The sequence below is a fragment of the Lissotriton helveticus genome, chromosome 11 (genome assembly GCF_964261635.1).
Source record: "Lissotriton helveticus chromosome 11, aLisHel1.1, whole genome shotgun sequence".
NCBI lineage: Eukaryota > Metazoa > Chordata > Amphibia > Caudata > Salamandridae > Lissotriton > Lissotriton helveticus.
The window spans coordinates 159747024-159772305 of record NC_136072.1 but is presented as its reverse complement, the minus strand read 5'-3'; the positions used below and the strand labels follow the sequence as shown (position 1 = coordinate 159772305).

General features: G+C 40.7%; 1 protein-coding gene across 1 annotated transcript in view; it reads right to left on the bottom strand.

Moving 5' to 3' along the window:
• Positions 1-16534: 16534 nt before the first annotated feature.
• SAMD7 (sterile alpha motif domain containing 7) overlaps positions 16535-25282 on the bottom strand; it is a 47712-nt gene continuing 38964 nt past the window's right edge. Inside the window, exon 7 of the mRNA XM_078666114.1 lies at positions 16535-17204. Coding sequence (XP_078522240.1) covers positions 16935-17204 — 270 coding nt within the window. The 3' untranslated portion in view covers positions 16535-16934. The remainder of the gene's footprint in view (positions 17205-25282) is intronic.

Below are 25282 nucleotides of genomic sequence, written 5' to 3'. Positions count from 1 at the left end.
ACTTAGTAATTCCACCTGTTATTGACATATATGATAGTAGTGAAGAAGAAAACGAAATCCAAGAAATTAGTGACAATGATTGAAGTACAGAAATATTAAATTGGCAAAAGGCTGAAGAAAATTTGTTAGTTGACACAAGGTCGAAGAAAGACTGTTTAGTTGAAGAAAACTTATGTATGACATAAGGTCGAAGAAATCTTGTTTAGGGTTTTAAAAAAAAAAAAAAATATTTTAAAAGGGGGGTGTAAATATAAATTTAGAATTTTAAAATTTATTTTTATTATTTTTATTTTTTGAGGCTAAAATTAACCAAGAATGCCTTATGTTAAGGAGAGCACTTCAAAGTGTTCTGTTTTTAAAAGATGCTGTAAGATGACTCTGGTGTGTCTGCTCATTTTAGTTCTGCTCTGGTTGGTTCTAGCTGTAATTATCCCTTTGGAGATGAATAGAGAATTACACAAAGTTAACATAACAAGCAAAGCTCTGGTTAGCCAAACTAAACATAGTGCGTCTGCAAAAGTTATTGATCATCAGCCTAACATTCATCAAGATAAATCAATTGGTGATTTCTCAAGTAATACATTCACAAAGCTATTGAGTGAATACGTTAAGGTAATGGATGCAAAAGACTGCTACGTCTGCGTTAAGTTACCTGCTTCTGTTTCTGAGGGAGTAACATATAATATGCTTCCTCTCACTTATGCTGTAACATGTAGTGTATTAACTAGTTTATTTTATCAAACTGGACGATTAGAATATTACTATTCAAATTATGATGAAATTTTTGCAAATATTAAGATTGATAATGCTTTAAATAAGCATAAGAAAGCAAAACAAATGAGAGAATTTTTCCTTGTTACTAACGAACTCACTTACGAGTATGCTTACAAGAATAATCTAACATGTAAATTAAGTGCTGAAGGAAAGAAATTTTTGAACATGGTTGAGGAGAGAAGAGCAATTTATAAGAGGAATGAATTAGTCAAGCAGACTAAGTCAAGCTTCTGGCAGAGAGAGGATGAGAAATTAAATGGCAAAATGCTTGAAAATATTGCAATTCACATAGACAAACCAGTTAGTGGAAAACTTTGCATTAGAAGAGATAATACACTTTTTGATAATTATTTTGTAGGTGCAAGTAACTGTGAAGATACTTATCAGATTATGGGAGGTTGGGGATTCAAAGGTGGAAAGGATCCAATCTTTCCTGGGATTTATTTTGTTTGTGGTGACAAAGCCTACTACAACCTTCCAGACCACTGGTATGGAACTTGTTATGTGGGAATTGTTTTTCCTAAAGTGTTTCATGTTGACAGAGATTCAGAAGGATTGTTTAAAATTCATAATTATGTAAATAGAGTTAAAAGAGAAACTTTTACTGAAGTTCTGGGAGATATTTTTCAAGCTGTAATACCTTTTGTTGGTATAACCCTAAATGCAGGGAGAATCAGAAAATTGTCCACTATAGTTGATAGATTATCAACTGACACAGCTGATGGATTTCAATTAGTGAATGTTGAAGTTATTGCAATTAGATCTATGGTAATTCAAGACCGCCTTGCTTTAGACATACTCCTAGCAAAAGAGGGAGGAGTCTGTGGCATTTTACATGTACAACATTGTTGTACATATATACCTGATGAAAGTAAGAATATTGAAATGTATATTAAGAATATTACACAGATGCATTCAGAGATAATTCCTTTAGAAGAAGATGATTTTACAGGGAAACTTTCAAAAAGGTTTCAAGCAATTAAGAACTGGTTTCATAATATCGGAAGTTCAATTCTTGGCAAGATTCTGGCACCTTTGATTATAATAGTATTCATTTTTATTTTGACCAAAATAGGTTGTTTGTTACATAAAAGAAAGAAACAGTTGAAAGAAAAGAAAAGAATCTATAAACTCAGAAAAGAAGAAGAAAGGGAGATCGAATTACAGGAGTTACATAGAGAGCGTTATGCTAATTCCAAAGATTATGCAGAAACAGACTTTTAGGTTTACTGATACAAATGAATTTGAATCGATTTCTTGAAAACTTAAATTATCAAAATTTTGAGTGCTGGTGTGGTGATTTGTTAATCACCAGATGAGGGAGTTGATGGAGCGAGATAGAAAACAAAATTTTGTTTAAACTCGCGAAGTCACATTTCCATAACATGAATAATAATATTAATGATTTGTGATATGTCGTGCTAATACAACTTAGATTAAACTTTACACATGGGGGGACTAACATGTGTGCTCATAAACGTGCATAATTGTTGCATCTTTTTGTTCGTGCAAAATAATAAAATAATTTATTGTTTTCGTTTTTGTCATTACTAACTGCTGCAAACTTAAAAGAAGCATGTGCTTGTTTTGCTTTTCCTTGTCTGTGTGATGTCATTTCTACTATTCTAGGTGCATATAAGTCTCATGGAATAACGGAGACTGGTAGATATAAACGCTGCTTTATTTGTTTGCAATGGCTAGGTAACATTTGGATTAATCGGGTGGGTTAATTAATTAGTAAATCTTGGGGTGGATACAGAATCTACATTATTTCTTACATTAATACTTTTCTTGTGTTTGTTTTATACTAGAAATCATAAGTTGCCTGCTTTTGGGCCTAGTCACTTGAGTCGCAGAAAAGAGCTGACTTGTAATTCTGGAAAAATCACGAGACGCCCATTCTGAATTAAAGCGTTTATCAAAGCTGCATTCACAAAGCAAAAACTGATGTGTTGTCATCATTCTGTCGGACATGGCCAAGGTCGAAAGTGAACATTTTGTCAGCCTTAACTTGGCATCCGCGGAAGTTGCTTGGACGTAGTGAGAACAAATTTGAACATTTGTTGCAAACTCAGGAAGCTCCTGGTTTCACGTGGAAGAGACAATGGTCTTTATGAAACATGATCTAATGGAACTTTTTGAAAAGTGGGTGACATGTCACTTGTCACTCTCAGCCAATGGGACGTCGAAGATTTCTGAAAACTTTCCTTTGCGTGGTTTAGTTAGCGTAGAAAGGTATAAAAAGTCATGCCCCTAGGGATGGGCTGGCTGCTGCTTTCTGACTTTCCGATGAGGGTGATGTGCTGTCGGACTTTGCGTGGAGCACGTAAGAATCCTCAAAGAACTTTCCTTTAATTTCTATCTATTTAGCTCAGTTAGGGAATTAGGTTTTAGAAATGCTAAACTTTAAATATTCACTTTGATTTTGATTCACTTGCTTAAATTGTATTTTTCTCATATTTCTTTACAATCATACTTGCTTTATTGCAAATAAAATTCATTTATAAAACTATCAACTTATATACCATAATTTAGTAAATAAAATCTTACTTTTGACAAACAAGCTGGTCTTGGTTATTCAGAAGTGTAGGTTACTATTAGCTAGATCACGTCGCCAATGGTGGTCATTTAAATGGTTAAGTTTTATTCTAATGACAATATTCCTTTCGCAGATGTATAAAATGTATATAGTTTGTAGATAATGTGTATATAGATTTAATTTGACCACCTGATTCAGTAGGCCCAAAATATGTCAGGTTTATAAATGGGTCCATATTTAGTATAGAATTTTGTTTATAGGTTATGAAGTTGGGTAGCGTTGTTTATGATATATTTTCTATAGGCCGCTGGTACCCGAGATGTGTCAAAAACAAAGATGATATGGGCCGCAGGGGAGGTGAGGTGCCTGAAAACACAGTGATGCATCGGTTTCTTACTGCACAGAGGAGGTGATGTGTCAGTTCCTTACTGCAGAGGAGGTGATGCGTTGGTTCCTTCTTGCTGACAGGGGAGATGCATCAATTCCTTGCTAACAGGCGAGGTGATGTGTCGCGGTCCAGCCAAGCAGCCTTGGTTTCTTACTGCGGTACGGTGTCAATGAAGAATCAGCGCCCAGGAACAAAGCTTTGAAAATCCAGATGTGCTGCATCAATGCGGCAGCTGCGTAGCATGGGCTTCGTCATTTCCACAGCTGCAAACAAGGGGTGCGTCAGAGTTGGAGCCGGTGCCATGGATGTCGGTGACACGAGGCTCAGGAGTCATGCCGCAGCAATTTTTCAGGTACACTTCAGGCATTGCGTTGATTCTTCTGCCTCACAGCGGCGATGTGCAATATTGGGCCGCGGTGCTTTGATAAAACAGGTGCTGGGAGCCAATACGTGGATTTTTTTCTTAGATCACCGGATTCTACTTCCAAGGGCCCAGGAACTGGATTTGGCGCCACTTGGCAAGTCAGGGCTCTCAGCAGAAGAGCCCAGGCAGTGGTAGGTGAAGGCTTTGATATTCCTGAGACATCTTAGCAGGAGGCAAGAACACACAAGCCCTTGGTGAACCTTGGAAGCAGGATACAGAAAGCTCAGTCCAGTCCTTTCACTCCCAGGACAGACGCAGCAAGCAGCAGGCCAGAACAACAAAGCAACAGGCAGAGTGGCAGTTCTTCCTACAGCATCAAGTTCTTCTTCCTTGCAGAATGTCCTTCAGTCCTGAAGTATTCTGTAGTTATGTTGTCAATGCTCCAGTACTTATACCAGTTGCTGTCTTTGCAGTAGGCAAACTTCAAAGGAAAGTCTCTGTAGTGCACATGATCCTGACCTGGCTTCAGACACACTATAGGAGTGTTGAGACAGCTTTGTGTGAGGACAAGAACTGCCCTATTCAGATGTCAGTGACAACTCCTCCCACCACTCTAGCTCAGGAAGGCCCATCAGCCTGGTGGTGGCCCATCAGGGTATGCAAGGCACACGTCAGCTCCCTTTGTGTGACTGTCTAGAGTGAATGTCAGCCAGCCCAGACGTGGATTCTACAGATAGACAGAGGTACAGAATGGATTAGCAAGAGAATGCCCGCTTTCTAAAAATGAAATTTTCGAGCATGCAATTTAAAAACCAACATCACCAAAATATGTACTTTAAAATTGCAAGTTCAAAGACCCCAAACTCCAAATCTCTATCAGCTCCCAATGGTAAATTACACTTAAAAGATATTTCAAGGCAATCCCCATGTTACCCTATATGAGTGATAGGCCTTGCAATAGTGAAAAACAAAATTTGCAGTATTTCACTATTAGGACATGTAAACACCACTGTACATATCCTACCTTTTAAATGCACCCTGCCCATGGGCCTTCCTCGGGCCTACCTTAGGGGAGACTTATATGCAATAAATGACAAGGTTTGGCCTGGCAAGTGAATTCACTTGCCAGGTCGAAATGGCAGTTCAAAACGCCACACACAAACACTGCAGTGGCAGGCCTGAGACATGTTTACAGGGCTACTTATGTGGGTGGCACAATCCAAGCTGCAGGGCCACTAGTAATATTTGATTTACAGGCCCTGGGCACACCTGGTGCAATTTACTAGGGACTTACTAGTAAATCCAATATGCCAATCATGGTTAAACCAATCACCAATAACATTTACATAGGGAGCACTTGCACTTTAGCACTGGTCAGCCATGGTAAAGTGCCCACAGTCCTAAAACCAGCAAAAACGAAGTCATAAAAATACAGGAGGAAAGCAAAAAGTTTGCGGATAACCCCGCAAAAAGGGCCAGGTCCATCCCTAGCTTTTCTTATCATAGTGTTCTTGGTCACTTACACACTGGCCACCGTAGAGTGGCTCTTGCAAAGTTGAGGCTGCCAACGGACAGAGGAAGACTGGGGCATCCGCATTTTGATAACTTTTACTTCCAACAAGCTACATTGGCTATGTTGTTGGCTGTCTCAAAGCCATTTGGAGTACACTGCAACTATGGATCCTGCTTACCGATTGTCACAAATCGGATGCCTTTACCCCAATTAATGACACATCTCCCTCTAACTATCAGCTTTTGTGCATGGCTGGTTGTTTTAGAAGGACTCTACGTATCAAAGCTAAGGATGTTCCATACGCCCCAGCTGTCCCACTGCTGGGCTTGTGAGTGATGCATCTTCCCAGATACAGCTTTATCTCGAGACTTGGGAAGCCACCTGCATTATTATGCTTGGTGATCTTCTTCAAGAGGGGCATCTTCTGGCCTTTGATAACCTTATGAAACTATTTAATATACATAGAGGGCAATTCTTGGCATACACAGCACGGGTTAACTCCCTACATACCTACTGGACCATAGTGTCTGTGGAACCGCAAACACATATTGTCATGCAATACCTACTTACCATGGTTAGTAGGGCCAGATTGATTGGTTGGTTGGCAAGAGCCATGGAGAAGCACGCTCACACACCACTGACAGCATTGAGGGACAGATAGGAGGTGGCGGTGGGTAGGGCATTTAATCACAAGGAATGGGACAGGATAGTATCATATGTTATGTTATGTTATGTTATATATTGTCTTTTATAGCGCACGGCTACTCAAAAAGAGTGTCCCGGCGCTTTTATTGAGAACCTGAATCAGGGTAACACAACACAGCAAAAAAAGAAACCAAACAGATCACAGATTAGTAGAACTGAATAAAATAGCCTAAAGGGCAAAAAGCCAAGTTTTGAGGCCCTTCCTAAAGGTAAACAGATTAGTAGCACCACGAAGAGCCAGAGGCAGAGTGTTCCAAAGCTGTGGTGCTAGCAACCCAAAGGAACGGCCACCAATACGAGCCCTTTTGACTCGTGGGACCACCGCAAGAAGTAGAGATTCAGACCTTAAAGATCAGGCCGGGTGGTAAAAAGCGAGTCTCTTTTGGAGATACTGTGCTCCCACAGCATGAAGAGCCTTATGGGCCAAGGTCAAGGCCTTAAAAGCTATCCGCTTCAGGATAGGCAGCCAATGGAGCGACTGCAAAAGGCTAGCAGCACTAGCTCGCCTGTTCAGGCCGTAGATCGCCCTCGCAGCCGAATTCTGGACGACTTGCAGCCGCTGCAAAAGATATTCCGGCAGGCCCAGATAAAGGACGTTGGAATAGTCCAGTCTTGAACCAATCAGAGCCTGCACTGTCGTCTTCCTGTGCTCCTCTGAAAGTAGAGGCAGAAACGTCCGGAGCATCTTGAGGAGACCGAAGCATGTTCCCGTTAGACCAAGGATCTGAGATCTTAACGTCAGACCCTTATCTATCTTGACCCCCAAGTTCTTAACCAGCTGGGAAGAGCAAGACGGAGGGAACATGTTTTCAGGCCACCATGCCTGCCAATCTGGGTCAGAAGGGCAGCCGAAGAAGAGTACCTCAGATTTATCTGAGTTGCACTTGAGGCTGTTCAGCTGGAACCATTTAAAAACAGCCCCAAGGCACTCACGGATACTCTCTCCATCAAAATCTTCTCCTTTCCTACACGAAAAGAGGAGCTGGGTATCATCGGCATAGGATACGATCTGGGCCCCAAAGGACTCAGCCAATGCCGCCAAAGGGGTCATAAAGATGTTAAAAAGAGTCGGGCTCAACACAGATCCATGCGGAACTCCGACTCCCAATGGCGGCATCACGGCCGAGCTGGATGAGGCCCAGACCGTTTGGCGGCGGCCAGCCAGAAATGATCCAAACCAGTTATACACCGTCCCCCTCAGACCGATGTCATGGAGTCTGGCGAGGAGACCCTCATGGGGGACGGAGTCGAAGGCCGCCGACAAATCCAGCATGACAAGCATGACTTTGCCTCCCGAGTCCAGTGCCTCTTTAATGGCTTCAGACACCTCCAACAGCGCCGTCTCGGTGCTTAAATTGGGGCGGAAGCCAGATTGAGTAGAGTGCAGTACATTATGAGACTCCAAAAAATTGGAAAGCACAATATGCACATGCTTCTCCAGAATCTTCGTGAGCGCAAGGAGAAGAGAGATGGGCCTATAATTGGCCAGGACTTCCGAATCAAGGCTGGGCTTCTTAAGCAAAGGGATGACCATTGCCTGCTTCCATGCCTGCGGTACCACACCCTGACTCAAAGAGAGATTCAGGAGCGGGTTCGCCAGCGGATTTATGACTTCCACCATTTTTGCCAGAAATTTGGCAGGGCTTGGGTCAAGAGGGGACCCAGATTTACTCAGATCACTCAGAAGTGTCTAGGAATGCTAGGTTTTAATTAATTAATTCAGTTTAACATCCTGCATAGGACCCATCTGTCACTGGCTTAAATAAATGAGTATTTCCCAGACGCAAATGCATGTTATCCATGATATAATACTGCGGCACCGACCTGATGCATATGTTATGGTCGTGTCCTTCTTTATCCCACTATTGGATAACGCGCACATCGCAACTTGCACAACTCACACGGCACACTGACCTAAATACAAAGAAGTTATGCACACTATGCGTATTTTGCTGCTCCATGAAACATAAACTGACAACAACATATCTCAATCTATAACTTATTCTGGTAAATGCACCCTTATGCACTGTTGGAAGGCCAGTGGCCCCTCCTACTATTAATAAATGGCACCACGAGGTGCTGCTATGGCGAGAGGATGAGAGCACAACCTTTGGAAGGAAAGAGGTCTGTGGTCTTTGCAAGCGGATATTTTCGCAGGGTTGGGATGTACTGCTGATTGAACTCCAGTCTATCACTAAAGCTAAAGATGATGCATTACAACCCCAGCTATAACTCAGACCCCACTGGGTGTGGAAATGTAACTGTCGGGCAGGCAGGCATCCAGGGCGTTGCTCTTGAGTGGGTCAGGTCCTTCCTTACGGGAAGAACACAGGTGGTCCGTTTGGGTCCTTACACTGCCAAAAAAAACCCACATCCTGCGGAGTCCCCCAGGGCTCCTCCCTCTCCCCGCTCTTATTTAATTTATATCTCCGACCACTGATCCAGTCTCTTCTAAAATGGGACATTATCACCTATAATTACGCCGACGACCTACAAATCATTTTCTCACTCAATTCACCACATGCCATTAAAACTTTCCACAGAGCCATGATCCGCATCCAACTCTGGATGAACCAGAACCAACTGAAGTTGAACCCCGGTAAAACCGAGCTCCTCCTTCCTGGACTCAGCCACATCTACTGGGGCCCGCAGTTCTGGCCTCCGGAGTTTGCCCCCCTCCCCCCTACTCCAGTCAAAACAGTAAAGAGTCTGGGCATAATCATCGACGCCGAACTCTCCCTCAAAGCTCAAGTTGGAGCGGTGGTCTCTTCTTGCATGTTCCAACTTCGGAGGATTCGCAAAGTTCGCCACCTTCTTCCCCCCGCGGCACTTACCCAAACTGTCATCTCACTTGTACTTTCCCGTCTGGATTTCTCTAACACCATCTATCATGGCCTTCCACAATTTCTGTCACGACGTCTCCAAGTTGTCCAGAATCAAGCGGCCCGCTTGATCCATGGAATCCCCAGATGGCAATCAGCCAAGCCTCTGCTCATCAGCCTCCACTGGCTTCCTATTGACCAAAGGGCCGCCTTCAAGGTGGCATGTCTCATCTTTAAAGCCCTTCACTGCTCTGGTCCCACGTTCCTTAAATCTCTCATCCGTCCTCACTGCCCAACAGGCAACCTCCGATCAGCCCACCATGATCTGCTAGTCACCCCTAAAAGCAAAACTAAGAAATTCGGCGGTCGCCGCTTCTCCTGCCTAGCCCCTGTGCTTTGGAACCTTCTTCCTCTCTCAATCAAATCTTCCCCTTCCCTCCTTAACTTCAGAAAACTGTTAAAAACTCATCTTTTCCCTACCCTCAGCTAGAATCTCGCCACCTGTGCTCCCCCCTCACTTGCTCTGTCTGTCAGCGCCAGGAAGCTTCGGTGTCAGTGCGCTTTATAAATTTCACCTAAGATAAGATAAGATAAGATTTGTTATGTAACTGACTTTAGCAGCAGTACTGCTACAAGATTCAATCAGCACTTTTGGCATAGGCGCTACCCTAAGAACTGCGAATGCCTGATGCTATTGATCTTCATATTGTCTCAGACTACCTTCACTCGCACAATTAGATGATATCTTGGCTGGTCATCTCTCACACGTTGGCCCCTCCTGTTTGTTGCACTGAACTGGATGTTTTGTCTTTGATGAACCTTTTGTCTCTGAACCTTTTGTCACTGAACTAGTCACTGGCCTAGGCAGGGAACTAGGCAGTGTGATTTCCTCACACTGCCTAGTGAGTATTATTGTTAATATTTCTGTATTCTCCATAACTGAGCACTGTCATGTTAGTTGAAAGATGTGATGGGCCTATCCTACTCAAAAGTGTAGACTTACATGTCCCCACACACAAGGAGAGTGGAGTCAGTAAAAGCATCATATACAACTATAAATTTACAACTAGACTTTACAACTGTAATAGAAATTCTACATAGTGGAGACCTGGGCAATCAGGACAGAGATCTACCCATGGCAAAATATAGGCAAACTTGAAAACTTAAGTAAAGTTTTAAAAAGTTGTAAATAATATAAAAGAATTTTAAATATCGATTAATTTTTGGAAAATGCTATAACACTATTAACCAAATCTTACATTTTAGATGTAACTAATTTAAGAATAGTACATAATTTTTTTTAAAGATTTATTTAAATAATAGCACCTCCTTTAGTAAAATGTTTATATTTATTGATTATATTATAAAAGTTACTAAATTAAAATAGGTTATTATAATATTTTTAATAAAATAATATTTATTTATAATTTAAATTTGACGTTTTAACATTAACATATATGTATATATTTTAAAAAGTTTAAATACATTTATTTCCTACGTGGTTTTTAAAAGGGTTTTATTTTAAGCTGCCATTATTTTCTATGGCAGGGTGTTACAGTACCTGTTAGTGGTCATGGGTGATGCTGGACATATTAAAGCTCTGAACTAAGGTACAGTTATGACTGATTTGGTTCCTTTGTGGATGTAGTGACTATAAAAGTGCAGTTTATAACAGAAACAGTTCTAGTTTTTTGTGGGTGGGTGCATATCCCTCCCCAACCTACACCAGCTCTCCCATAACCCCTCCTTATTCCCCTCAAAACCCAATACTTTTGTATTAAGTATTCCCCTTTTTCACGCCACTCTCCTCCCCCCCACATTTACTTTGTATACCTACATCTATGAAGCTCTCCTCAGTCAGGGCTGAGATCTCCACACATAGAAGATAGGATAGGTGGAGGCATAGATTAGTGAATAGCATTTGTAGAACATAAACAGTGCTAATGCAGTATCATTAAATGTACTGGAAAAAGCAGTTTCTGAAATGCACCATTGTTCGTCTAGTCAACATTTTTACAGGGTTAAAAGTATTTAATCAGGCTCTCATCTGAAACTGTATACATGTCAATGTCCAATTCAAAAAGTTCAAAAACAATAGTTTGGACTGTTGGGCAAAGGTGGGTCTTTCACCCTAATGAAGGCCTGTATTTAATAGGGGCACAGTGAAAGATTTTTCATAGTATACGATGAGATCAGTCTCTAGATCAGTGTATGTCTAAAGCCATATAGAAGAAGTGCAGCCAATGACTCACACAAGCTCACATGAGATGGAAATCAAAAGTCATCTTTGCCATGAAAATATTCAGCAGGACATTATCAATTGTTTTTTTCAAACACAAAATCTAGGCCTTCATTAAAATAATATATGTATTAAAGAAATAGGGGGAGATAAGTGGAATTTCCCAGAGGGGGACTCATCGTCCTAGTACATATATATCGGAAACAACTCTGAGCCCTACTCCGCGGTGCGTGCTAAACCTCCTACAGGGAGAAAAAGAGCAAGGCTTTTTTTTTATAACATCACCCAGCAGGGTTACCCCTTGGTGGCATGCTTCATCATAGGGTTCTTCCCATTCCACTGCGGAACTGGTGTGCTGCTACCTGGGAGCACTGAAAGGTATACACCAAATGATGGTAAATAGGAGTTTGAGGCGTTTTATTATGAATTAAAAATACCTGTTGGGTAGGAAAGCCATGCTTTATTACATTCTCAACCGGCTGTGATTAAAAAGGGAGGAAAGGTAGAAAGTATGTGTGGTTTTAATGACCCTTCTTTCTACATGGACTACATGTTTAAAGCCACCCTTCCTTGTGGCTTTTGTAGGGACAAAGGATTACACTCCCTGATACCAGTCTTAGTTAGACTATTCAAAAACAACAAAGTGTAGCGACTTCACACACCCTGCATGAACAGAAAGACTTTTCACCTACTTGGTACTATATATAAAAGCAATAATTTTGCTCCAAAGGTAGTCATACTTGCATCAAGGTCCCACCTCGGCAAATTAACCAGAGAGCGCACAAAAAGTCAGGCCCTGGTGATGGCGTCTCAGGTAAATTTACCGAGGCAAGAGTTTGATGCAAGTTGGACTACAGGCTCGCCTTGCCATCGGAGGACCTATGGAGCAAAATTCTTGCTTTTTATATGTATCACAAAATATAATAGGAAGTAGGAGAAACGTGTATTTGAGCATGCAGAGTGTGTAAATTCGCTGCACTTTGTTGTTGCATGCCACCAAGGGGTAACCTTGCTGGGTGAGGGTTATAAAAAAAAAGTCTTACACTTTTTCTCCCTGTATGAGGTTTAGCACGAACTTCGGAGTAGGGCTCCAGTTTTATTTTCGATATACTTTATTAAAATCAGAAACAATATATACATATATTCAAGACAACTAGTAGGCCAGTGTACAGAAAAAAAGCAATCCACACTTTTTGGCTCCTTTAGTTAAATGTGCTATTTCACCCACTATGTTCATCTCAAACTTTCATATCCATGGTGATTAACACATTCCTCGATATATCTATGCTCTTTTATGAGTGTTTGTCCAAGAGGTACAGCGGATTGTGTTGCTGTTGTGATGATGGTGTGTGTTTTCCATGTAGAATTTTGCTTTAATATGAATTGTCATCAATGCTGTTTTTGAGCACAGGCTGGACAAGAATTTCGTGACTTGGATGTGTGAGATACACAAGTGTTGCTATTTCTCTTGATGGTGCTTTGTTTGTGGTGTCACTGCTCAAAATAACCACTGACTGATACGTTTTGAAATTGGTCAGGGTAGACGTGCTTCGCTCAACTAATTACACTACTAGGACAACATTAGTAATATTAGACTTTGCCGTAACAATATGGCAGTCATCATATTTTGTTTGCCATTCTTTATACACCGCTAATATTAGTTTTTTGGCATAACAATATGGGTGTCACTATATTTGGTTTCTTTGTCATAGAATTGTTTATTTCTAGCACATGTAATTTTCAGATAACAATCATGTAAATTTGTTTATTGATTTAATTGTGTTAACAATAGAGAGGTCGGGTAATGAAGTTCATGGATAGTTAAGCTTGAAATGATTGAAAAAAAATGTTGTTGGATAAGTTCATCTGTAAGATTTTTCTAGTACATAAAAGGAATTATCTTCTTTATACATACATCAGTGCTACATACTCTGAATATGGGACTCTTGAATATTAGCAAGTCAATTATTATTTATAATGAGTAAGAATTTCATGTTTTGAAATTAAATTGTTATCATTGAGCTTTTTATTAGCATGGTGTACATGAATTGGTTAATTAGGTATCGCCTGTGTCTCCTGTGCCACAGATAACTAACTAGCTAGCCCCATATGATAGGTTATCGAGTGTGTCACTGTATTGATATAATTCAATACAGTGGCATTACAATTGCATAGGAGACAATGTGTATTAAAATAATGTAGGAGGCTAAGTTGCTATAATGCAAATAATAGACCATACAGGTTACAAAGTGCAGGTGATTATTTATTTTTTCTGTACCATGCCTAATGGTTTTTAATGATCTCATATTTACGAAATGATGAAATGTGTGTATTCTCGCTTTTTGTTTCTTGCCAAATCTTTCCTTTTTCTTTATTTGTGATAGTTATGTGATATTTCTGTATACATTTGGAGTCATATGTTTATAATTAGAGAAGGTTACTCAATGTACAATCATTTGTGGTATTCTTTCATCAGTGTAATCAAATATCCTGGTTACACCATTTTGGGGTAAAATGGTTACACATGTTTTGTGTCTCTATTTTAGATTGTCTTTCTCAAGGTATGGATATGTAGTTTTAACTTTGCATTAATATACATTTTTTTGTAGTTTTTACAGTCCAGAGGAAGCGCTCAGTTAAAGTCTGTAATGTCCTGCTGAATATATTTTATTGAACAAGCTAATAAAGTTTGTATGGATAGCAGTCTATTTGGGGAGGAGTGTCTGTCTTGCATGACATATTGGGCAATCACAGTAGAATTTACCTTAAATCATTTTGATTGGTGCTTCTCTGGATTGTGTTGTTTAAAATTATATGGCTGTGATTGGGGATCTCTTTTTATGGTGCAGGAGATTAGGCACTAGACCCTTCTCATTTTCCAGAAACTTTAATGTCCATTTAACACACACATTTGAAAACCTCCTTTACTATCTCTCACACTACAAAAGTACTTATTTTTTTGTGTTTGAGTAGTGTTTTAAAATAGTGGCCCTAGTAAGCCAATGAAGTTTGGAGACTGGCTTAGGCTAAATGTCTGACTCTAGCTCATGGGTGTTAATTCATCAAATTGGCAGGCGTAGTTGAACTGACATCACATTCAGTTTAACTCCTTTTGACATAAGAGGGTTGACCTTTTGCCTCAACCTTTGGCTTTGTACAGCCTCCTATTTGCTGCTAGGGGACCAGGCTTATGGCAAAGAAGAGAAAATGTAGAAAGTAAATAGGGATCTTAATGATCTTCTTAGTTTCTATTACTGACTCTGTCCTAATGACCGTGGAGGCAAGGGTTATAAAGGGCACTGCTAGGTGTTACCAGGCAGTAAACCATTGGGTGCATATCCTTACTGGTGACCCATAATTGTTGTGCACGCTTTGGCTATTCAATAGGATGGTCAATATATTTCAGACTTGAGGCCATCATTCACAGTAGTATCCATATTCTCCCCTCCAGTAATTCATGTGGGAAATAAATGTTGTGTCCTGCTAAAAGAAGCTGGCAAGATTTTATACAGGGGCAAACTCAATTCCAAAATATGCTTTTCTTTTGGAATGTCCTCCACTAAAATTGCAGTCAATGCGATAAGATAGCCAGCGAAGTTGTATGTACAGATAGGCACTTTATTTAGCAGATGTTCCATGGACAGCTTATAACCTTGGAGTGAGCTGCATTGTTTGGTTGACTTTTTTAAATTGTCTTCAAGAAGATGTTGCTCTTTTCTAAACATAGTTTTAACTAAGACCATTGATATTAACATATACGTAGAGTTATGTGCTTATTTGCACGTGATTTTGTATCTCGAAAAACAAGACAAATGCATTTTGTAATGTGTGCCAACACCTTCCTCTTTTTACTGGTCTCTGTTAAGGCTGAGTAATAGTCCATTTGCCTAACTTGTTTCAAGAAAGAGTTTCGAAATAATGTGAGATTGATTTAGCATGTAATATGTGTTTTTGTAAGTGGGTTTATTGAACACGGTGTACTACTATATATATATATATGGTACACTAATACATCTCCAGAAAGACAACTATGTACAACACATTTTTCTTTTCTGTCCAAAGGGAGATTGGAAAAACATTACCTAAAATGTCTTCCACTCTTAACAAAACTGTAATCATCTTAGGCAAATCATATTGCTTCATTCAAACAAAATGACATTGACTCTCAAATACAGGTGTCTAGTATTAATTCAATTCAGATTGTAAACTTTAGAAACCACACAATCCCTTTTCACTTGTATATGTTGTAAAAGACTGTAATTTGCACCACATATAATAATATTTATATAATGTAAATTACACTCTGAACAGTCTCTAGGCTCACATATGGCAGCATCTTCATATCAGTCTGTACAGAGCCGGTGCTCCTGTAAGGCAGGTGGCTTCACCTGGTGGTGCCAAATAATGAGGAATACGATCAATCCAGTAGAAATATGGTATTTTGGCAGAAGTGTTGCATTTCCTTGAATCTTTGTAATATTATATTTGTACATATTTACAGCTTGACTTAGAGTTCGGCGATGGCTATTCCATCACAAATATGATGAATTTCAATTATTACCAATGCCATAGGATATCATCAATTTGTAATAATGTGGACAGGATGTCTGTCATATTTGTGATGGAGTAGCCCATATGCTGAAGTCTACATTAGGCCATTAATTTAAAAGAAATGTCACCCAATGCCATAGCGTACTAAATTGGAAAAAAGTTTAATGTTAAAGAAATTGATTATTTTATTGACATGTCAGTGCTTTTGATGGCTTAGATCGTATTTTGGCTCTTAGGTCAATGCCAAACCCATGAAATAGCTCTGCCTGAATTTCTCCCTATGAATTTTTTAATTTGTTGTTCAGCCACCTCTGTGGAAATACACTGAGGAGATAGAGAACAATAAGAGGGAATATACAGGTTAGCAATTAAGAAAACACCCAAAGAGGACATACTGTGTTAATGGAAGTATTGTACCCTTTATCCCAAGTAGGTATATGTATACACTCATAACAAGATGCATGTATTTTCATCCTGTAGCTTAAGTCAGTTTTGTTGATTTTAGTATTTGGAAGACAGACAATTCAACCTTTGTAGGAAAACATAAAGGAACAATAAAAAGGAGGCAGTACATTAAAGTAAGCAGAACAAGTAGTTTTAAAGAGATACAAACATACAAATCTATGTATAAAATTTCATTCAGTTTTTTAATCTGAAAACAAAAAGTGCTGGAAAGTTCCTTATACTGTGCCCACACATCAAACAAATACACGTGTTCTTCGCCAAATCGCCTCATAGTTAAACACTCAGTATATGACTTGTGTATTTATAGAAACACATTTTACTCATCTAACTACTTTTTATTGAAACATATTTTTTCTTATTACAGTTTTTGTGTGTGAGTGTGTGTGTTAATTAAATTTTTCAAATTCACCCCACCATTTCTTTTTCAAGGACCAAATTTCAACATGTAGCAAATATTCCCATTGTTTACATTTTACATATATTTTATATTTGTTTTATTTTATGTGTTTTGTATTTCTCATGTATGCTGCCCTGCAGCTATTTGATGCGCTAGATCCAGAATTTAGCCAACCGATCAGCTCTTTAGAAAGTTAATTTGAAAGTCGGCTTGGGAGGCAGCCAGGTCGCATTGATTATCCTTTGCTTGTGTGGTTATGACTTCACTTTGTTTACAAAGATCTGGCTCTTGGGTACCAGGACTCCCAAGCATACTATTTACATCAGTGCCATTTATTGGAGAGGTCAGTTCTGCCGGTTGATCAGTGGCTTTGCCTGAGGAGGATTGAAGAGGTAGAGGAAGAGGAAGGTTCATCATGTAGAACACATTACCCAAACGCCGGGATACCTTCGAAGAAAGAAAACATATCTATATTTTGATTACTTCACAACAAAATTAAGTTCCATGATTCAATAACTGAACAACGACTTCAACAATAGGTGTGTACAGTCTCATCATTTGATTCTGAGTTTTCCTACTTTTCAGGTATCCCCAATATCATCTCATAAATGTAATTCAGCAGAGCTAGCCTTGGAGTTTTGCAGCACTAGCCCGAAAATTCTCAAAGGCTCTCCAATGCATTTCCCCCTTTTTACAACATGCACACGTGTAGTGATACACACATACACAGACACACACAGACCCCCCCCCAATTTTCACCTAGTCTAAATCTCATGTATCCACATTCTAATAAATCTTTATTCGGCCACAAACACCATAAAAGCATGATAAAATCACAATTAAAACCATCATTCTTAAATGAATGCTTGAGATTAGATGTTTCTAAAAGTGAAAACATTATAAAACAAACCGCATGTTACCTTGTGCAGAACGTATAAAATGTGCACTGTCATTGCATTAAAAAAACTCGCTGCTTTGAAAAAAGGAAAGGGAGGGGCTCAAAACGCAATTTCCCTATGACATTTCCACTGGTATTTTTGAACAGCGCTACAGCTAAAATGGCTGAATTGACTCATAACACATTTGGCAGAAAGGTAGATCTTTACACAGAAAGTGTGCTTATATATCATTTTGGTGTAAATCTGTTCAGTATTTAATGAGAAATTAAGGTCCAAAATGTATAGGTAGCTAGATGGTTTGGTTCACAGGAAGCTTGCAAGAGTCCAGCAGGTACACAGCTTAAAAAAATAGAGCGATCTGGTTGGCAGAGGGGGCTTTTTTCCTGTTGGTCGCCTTGCACTGTGGGAGTGAGAAACTCCCGTGAGTCCTGCATAAGATCACGTTCTGATTGGCTGGCTGCAACCTGAACAAAAAAGGTTGCTGCTGCTATTGCCGAACTCGGGGACTCAGTCCCTGAGTCCTGAAAATAAAGATAAAATTAGGTATAAGGAGGGAGCTTAGGGGTAATCTGACGCCCTGGACCTTGTGGGGGGAAGTCTCAAAATTACCTACCCCGAGGTCAAATAAACCTGTTTGAGGCGCCGCAATCCAGCAGAAGTCTTGCGGAAGCCAGCATTGGCTCCTAGATTCTGCTGGAGTCCCACTGGAACTAGCATGGCTAATGGCTCCTGTGAAAGTTCCGCCAGATCAGAAAAACAATTTAAAAAAAGGGGGGTGTTGGTGTTCATTGAGATTGGGACAGGGTTGACCACACATGGGGGGATTGGGTAGGGCCTGGGTGCAGTCCATGCCCTGCAGCCAACTCCATGCCACACACAGCCATAGGCCGTGCATGCCGGCGATTGGCCTCCCACAGAGGGTGTGGATACAGGGCCTGCGGCCAATCCAGTGCTGCACACAGCTGAAGAGTTTGCATGACAGGGTGGTTGGCTGACCTATGGCGGATAGACAAAGGGCCTGGTATGCATGGCCAGGTCTTGCGGCGAACTCCATACCAGCCATGGCCAAAGGCCATGCATAACGGGGGGCTTGCAAAGTTAGGGATGTTAATAAAATCTTACTTTGTTTGAAAAAAAAAAGACATTATAGTTCGGTATGGAAATAATTTCTTACTTCACCTTAAGAAAATAAATGTTAAAGTGAAGCTATAGTTAGGTGAACATTTCAGTTACAACATAACATTTTAAACTTATTAGAATTTAGGGGTTTCTTTGGAATAGATGTGACTTTTTTTTAGAGTTGGCTTTTTTTTTTTTTTTTTAAAGCTGTATGTGGGCCATTTACCCTCCCATTAAAATCAAAATAAAAATGTATATATAACTATAATATATATGAAAACATATAGGGTGTTTTAAGTTGAGGGATAGGATTAAATGTTTTTTGGGGGACTGGGGGCTACATCTATTAGAAGTAAATATTAAAAGTAACAAGCATTTGCAAAGTCAATATGTCTTGCCTATGCAAAAAAGCTATTGACCGTGTATTTTAGCCATGTTGTACACCAGCGTGGCTGCTGTTCAGCATGGCTAAAAGCTAGTGGCATAGAGGAGAGTGTCTTGGAGTGGAGTATAGTGGAGTATTGTGTAGTGACATATAGTGGAGTGTCATGAGTGGCATTGATTGTTGTGGAATGGTGTAGCGTGGGTTGGCTTAGAGTTTCGTGGAGTGTCGTGGAGGGAGTAGAGTGTCGTAGAGTGGAAGGGCATAGAGTGGAGGGGCGTAGAGTGTCATGGAGTGGAGCAGAATGTCGTAGGGTGGAGTGGCATAGTGTATGATAGAGTGTCGAGGATTAGAGGGGAGTGGCTTAGTGTGGAGTAAAGAGGCATGGAGTGGCATAGAGGGGGTTGCATATAGGGGAGTAGAGTGTTGTAGAGTAGAGTGGAGAAGATTGCTGTACAGTGGAGTGTCATAGAGTGGGGTAGAGTGTCATAGAGTGGAGTGGCATAGAGTGGAGGGGCATAGAGTGTCGATAAGTAGAGTGACATAGAGTGGTGTAGAGTGTCGCAGAGTGAAGTGGCATAGAGTACCGTAGAGTGGAGTAGCATAGAGTGTCATAGAGTGGAGGGGCACAGAATGGAGTAGAGTGTCGTAGAGTAGCGTGTCATAGAAAGAAGCATCATAGAGTGGATTCGAGTGGCATTGAGTACAGTAGCATCATAGACTGTTTTGGAGTGGAGTGGCATAGAGTGGAGTAACAAATCATAGAGTAGAGTGGAGTAGTGTGCTGTAGAGTAGAGTGGACTAAAGTGGCGTGGAGTGGCATAGAGGGAGTTGCATAGAGTTTCATAGAGTGAAGTGACATAGAGTGGAGTGGCAGAGAGTGGAGTAATGTCATAGAGTGGAGTAGAGTGCTGTAGAGTGTCATAGAGTTGAGTTGCATAGAGTTTCATAGAGTGAAGTGATATAGAGTGGAGTGGCATAGAGGGGAGTAGAGTGTAGTAGAATTGAGGGGTGTAGAGTGTTCAATAGTGGTGATAAGTGTCAGAGTGTAGGGGCATAGTGTGTAGGGGCATAGATCGAGTGTTGTGGACTGGAGTAAAGTGTCATAAAGTGGAGTGCGTTGGAGTGGAGTAGAGTGGAGTCGAGTGAAGTGTCATAGAGTGGAGTGTCCTAGAGTGGATCGGAGTATTGTAAAGTGGAATAGAGAGTTGTGGCGTAGAGTGGAGGGGCGTACACTGGAGCTGCATGTCGCAGAGTAGAGTGGTGAGTCGTAGAGAGGTTTGTTATACAGTGTCGTAGAGCAGAGGGGTGTAGATTGGCATGTCGAGAGTGGAGTCGTGTGTCATAGAGCAGCATAGAGTGTACTGGTGTATCATAGAGTGGAGGGTTGTAGAATGGAGTGGCCTGGAGTTGAGTGAAGTGAAGTGGCATATCGTAGAGTGGAGTTGAGTTGCATAGTACGGTGTATGCCTGTCATGGTAGCACGCTGCCATTACAGATTTTCAATTGAAATGACCATTACATTTGCACAGAGACTTGTAGTTCTATATTTGTTACTTGAAAATCAAGTTTAAAAGTAAGAGAGTGCACAGAATAAACACTAATGAAATGGTACTCACAGAGGTGTGACACCTGCTGTCACTAGTGAATTTTTCAGCCAAAAACAGTTTACATGCTGGCTGTGTAAAAAGCATACTTCCAATGGGATCAGCAAAACATGTAAGAATGCAAAGTGGTGTTGATTTAAAAGCAGGGAGTGGTTGAAGGCGTCACACATGACATGACAGTGGCTTCTCTGCAGACATTCTGCATATTTTCATAGAGCAGCAGCACTGGCATCAATCATTTCAGTATGTAGCCCTGTGTAACTTTTTGTTTTAAACTTTTTTTTACTAGGACATCAGGCATCTGTGTCTTGGACTTTCCTGTAGTTTTCCACTCTAACACGCCAAGGCATATTTAAACACACTGAATTCCATATGTTTGTTTTTTGTTCTGGGAGTTTTGCCCAGGTAAACATTGACAAGTACTACCTGCTAAATTATGTATGATAATTATCACATAAATAAGACGTGTGCTCCCTCTACAAACTTCAGTTTGCACTACGATCAGAATTCAACTCTGAACTTGTGATCAGAACAACAAACTAAAACCAGATGTCTGTAGCTCCTACAGTTTTTGAGCAATGACCTTTCACAGGTACATCTACTGTTTGAGATCATAAGGCAAAAACATTAGAATTAAATTTCAGGTTTTCTTTTGTGTCCATTTCACTCCCCTTATGGAACTGTTTGGAAGTCAGCAAGAGCAGCAATCTTTAAGAGGGATTGTACTTCAGCCGATCGCAGCTGGCCGTATTTTAATGCCAGTGGCAGCCAACGCATTTGTACAGTGGTGAGGTGGGTGGAGGGGGTGTGAGGGAAGAGTACAGGGTACGGTGGGAATAATAATTGTTAATAAAATAAAAACTTACCTGATGCTGCTTCTGCCGCCTCGTGCCTCGGTGCTCCTTTGCTTCCTGGTCCTAGCAACCCCAGGGACTGCATCAGAGACTCCCTATGCAATCCCAGCACAGCTCTCATGTAGCTTGAGAGCAGTGCGTGGATTGGCCTGAGCAGGCTTGTTTAATGCTCGCTCAGGCAATACAGCTGGGTTGGAGAAACCTAGGTGCACCTAGGACAGCCGGCCAAACTGACATGCGCACTTAAAAGTGCACCAACCACTCCTCCTCCCTTCCATGGCCTGCCCCACCCTGCACACGCAGGCTCAGCCAAAAATAAAACGATAATAAAATATTTTTTTATTTTTCAGCTGCTGGTTCTGAGCCAGTGAGGTGATGCTACTCTGCCATTGTGGATGAGCCGCCACTGGTTAATGCACCCAGGATTGCCTGGTGCAAGAACACTGGATGATTTGAACAGGTGCCGAAACGCACCTAGAAAAATCCTATGCAGGACTGGGCAGAGACACCTGTCTCGACCATCGCCACCGTGGGAGCGTGGAATTAGAATGCTCCGCCATCTGACCCAAAGCCTGCCCTGTCCTCAGACACCATTTATATGGGACCTGATTCACAAAGAGTAGGAGTACAATGTGAGATATTTGCCCCAGTGAGATTGCTCCTATGCCCTGATCATTTTCTTAAAGAATTTGTGGAGTACTGGCTGAAAAGTACCACAATTGTAGTTTCCCAGGAGGATTGACATGTTTAAGATATACAGTTGGAGAATTTCTACTAGGAGACCATTTCTGCGTATGTGTTACACAAACGTGGGTGCCATTTTTAGCTTTTATTTTATTTCTCCACAAAAGGATTCTAAGCCAGTCTTTGGGTCCTGGCACTTATTATTTATTTATGTATTTATTTCCATAATTTTCTATTAATTTAAGACACAGAAAATGACAGTAGGTTATAAAATAAACATGGTATAGTGAGTGTACAAGCATAAACTGTATGGATTTCTCCTAATCACCATGAATATTACTCTGGGAAATATAGAGACAACAAATTAATTCAGTGAGCAATACAACTATCTCAAACACACACAAGGTGATGAGAGTAATGCTTTCAATAAGCCTAACCACTGGCTATAACTCAATGTAGCATTCCAACCCATTATTCTTTTGGCCATCATGCCACCTCAGATTAGCTCCAGCCATATGCAAATCAGCCTCGACCCTGCTCCAATGGTAACATTCCAGCCCAACCTGCCAAGCCAGGTCCTCTCTGAACTGGAACACAAGCTACCCAAGACTGGCCCTAGGTTGCTTCTGTTCCACTTTGGTAATAACCTGGCCTGGCAGTTCAGGCTGGACTGTTCCCATGAGGAGCAGGGTCAAGGCTGATTTGCATATGGCTGTGTTCAAACTGGTGTGGCATGGTGAGCAAAAGAACAATGGGTTGGGATCCTACCCCGAGCGATTGTCAGTGGTTAGACAAAATTGCAAGCATTCTTCTCATCACTTTTGGTGTGGTTCCAATAAAACTATGTGCATATTGTTTCACTTTCTCATGATAGCTTATGTATTTTGGTATCCAGGAGGGAATCAACTTTTAAGATGGCCATCTTAGTGCTAACTAGGATATGTTTAGAGTGCAAGGGGTTCATTTTGTGCATGAAGAGATACAAGATTAAATTACCAACTAGCAGAATCAAAGTTTCTATTTCAAACCCCACTGCGTAGTAATCTCCTTTCTGATTCAGCTACAAAGTGCCTTGTTTACAAGGAAGTCTGATTGATAAGTCAAAAAATTAGCTAAGTTAACTCCGCCCAGCTTTGTTGGCAGTCTTCGTTTCTTTAGGGAAATTTTAAGTTGTTTATTCTGCCAGAGAAAGTTAGTAAATATTCCGTCTAGTTTATTCAGGAAGTCACTTGATAGAGTTAGGGGGATCGTACTTAACAGATAGTTGACAAGAAGTGTTATGATGTTTAATATTTCAAGCTTTTCCCACCATGATAAAAATGTTGGGGACCAGCTTTCTGATAGATTTGTGATTTTTTTAATTGTCAAGGTTTCATTATGTCTAATGGTATCTAGGAGGCTGTTCGTGAATTCTATGCCTAAATATTTCATGTGTTTGCGTTGCCAGGCTAGACCCAAATTACTACCTAGTTTATTTAATAATTTTACTTCTGATTTGTCTCTTAAGAGTATATCCAGAGACCTTCTAGAACTCTTCCTTCGTACTCATTAAGGCTTCTTTCCCACTTAATAAAGGCACCAGACAAGGCTGTCCACTCTCTCCTTCCCTATTTTAACAGTCCTGACACCTCTTTTGCCCAACATTAGATCAAATGGAAGTATCATTGGCATGAGATTCAAGGATAGGACAGTTAAAACTGCTGCGATAGCCAACAATATCCTAGTTATTGATTTTTTTTTTTTTTTAACAAAGTAAGCACTGGTTGCTTACCTGGAGACTTTGTGAACATTTATTTTTGCCCTTTTTTCTTTGCATGGCAAATGTCTTTGTATGAAAAGTATTTCTTTTGCCCAAAACTTTTTTGAAAATGGTAAATGTTAGTGCATTTTTTCACACTTTCAGCACTTGCACATACATGCACAGGGCTAGGAAATCATAGTTATAAAATTTTTATTGTGTTCTGTGAAAATGGTACTGAAAGCAGGGAATCGCAGTAGTGTGCAGCAGTAGTATTCATACTTGGGAACTATCTTCTCACACTCGAGTTATGATGCTGCAAACTTCATTTGAGCCTTTGTTTACCTATAATTAGTTATCTCTTTATTTACCCAGAGTAAACGTTTGGTGTGACATCAACATCTTATCACTGTCCTGTGTGGAGAAAAATGTATAATTTAAGAGCTGCACTTCAGAATAGGCTCTTAATTCTGTTCCTAATCCCATATTCTCTTGTTGAATCTTTCAACACAGAAGCTTTGGACGAATATGTGGAGATCCCTGCTTAACATGTGAATAAGAAACATAAAGGCATGCCACCCTCCTATTTCCACTTAAAGTGCTACAGACCTTTTAGACTGATAGGAGGGCCTACTTCTTCTGCACTGTACTGTGAGGCCTGATACAGAAGTGGATTCTATGTTTAGTCCATCTGGAGGGTTTTCTTGCCAATAGATATGGTGCATAGGGGCGGTAGAGCTTTCTCTACCACTATCCCTCAGGCTTGGAACCGCCTTCCAGTTAAACTTCGGAAAGAAACTAATCTCCTCCCCTTTAGGAAGAATTTGAAGACTGTGCTTTTCTTGGAGGCCTGGGGGCCTGTCTGAGTAGGGTCTCTAAGTCCCTTGCTGGTGGTGTACGTCCGTTGATAGCGCTTAGATACCCCTGGGTGATAAGTCTATATTAACATAACATAACATAACATAGAGGTACCGGTGGCCCAGAGTTTCCTGGCATGTCTCTTCTCTGGTGGAACTCACACAGAAAGACTCCAAATACTCCAAATACTCCAAATCCTCTTCAGCTACCAACAAAGTTGGGCAATAAACGTGTTTCCACTCCCTACGAACATCAGGACTCTGTCCATACTTCGCACAGACGGTAGTACTCAGAACCCGATCCTCTGGTCAACTGGCAGCTGGTCCAAACACTTGCTCCCCGTCACCATTCGATGAGGACCAGAGCAATGCGAGGCACAGCAGA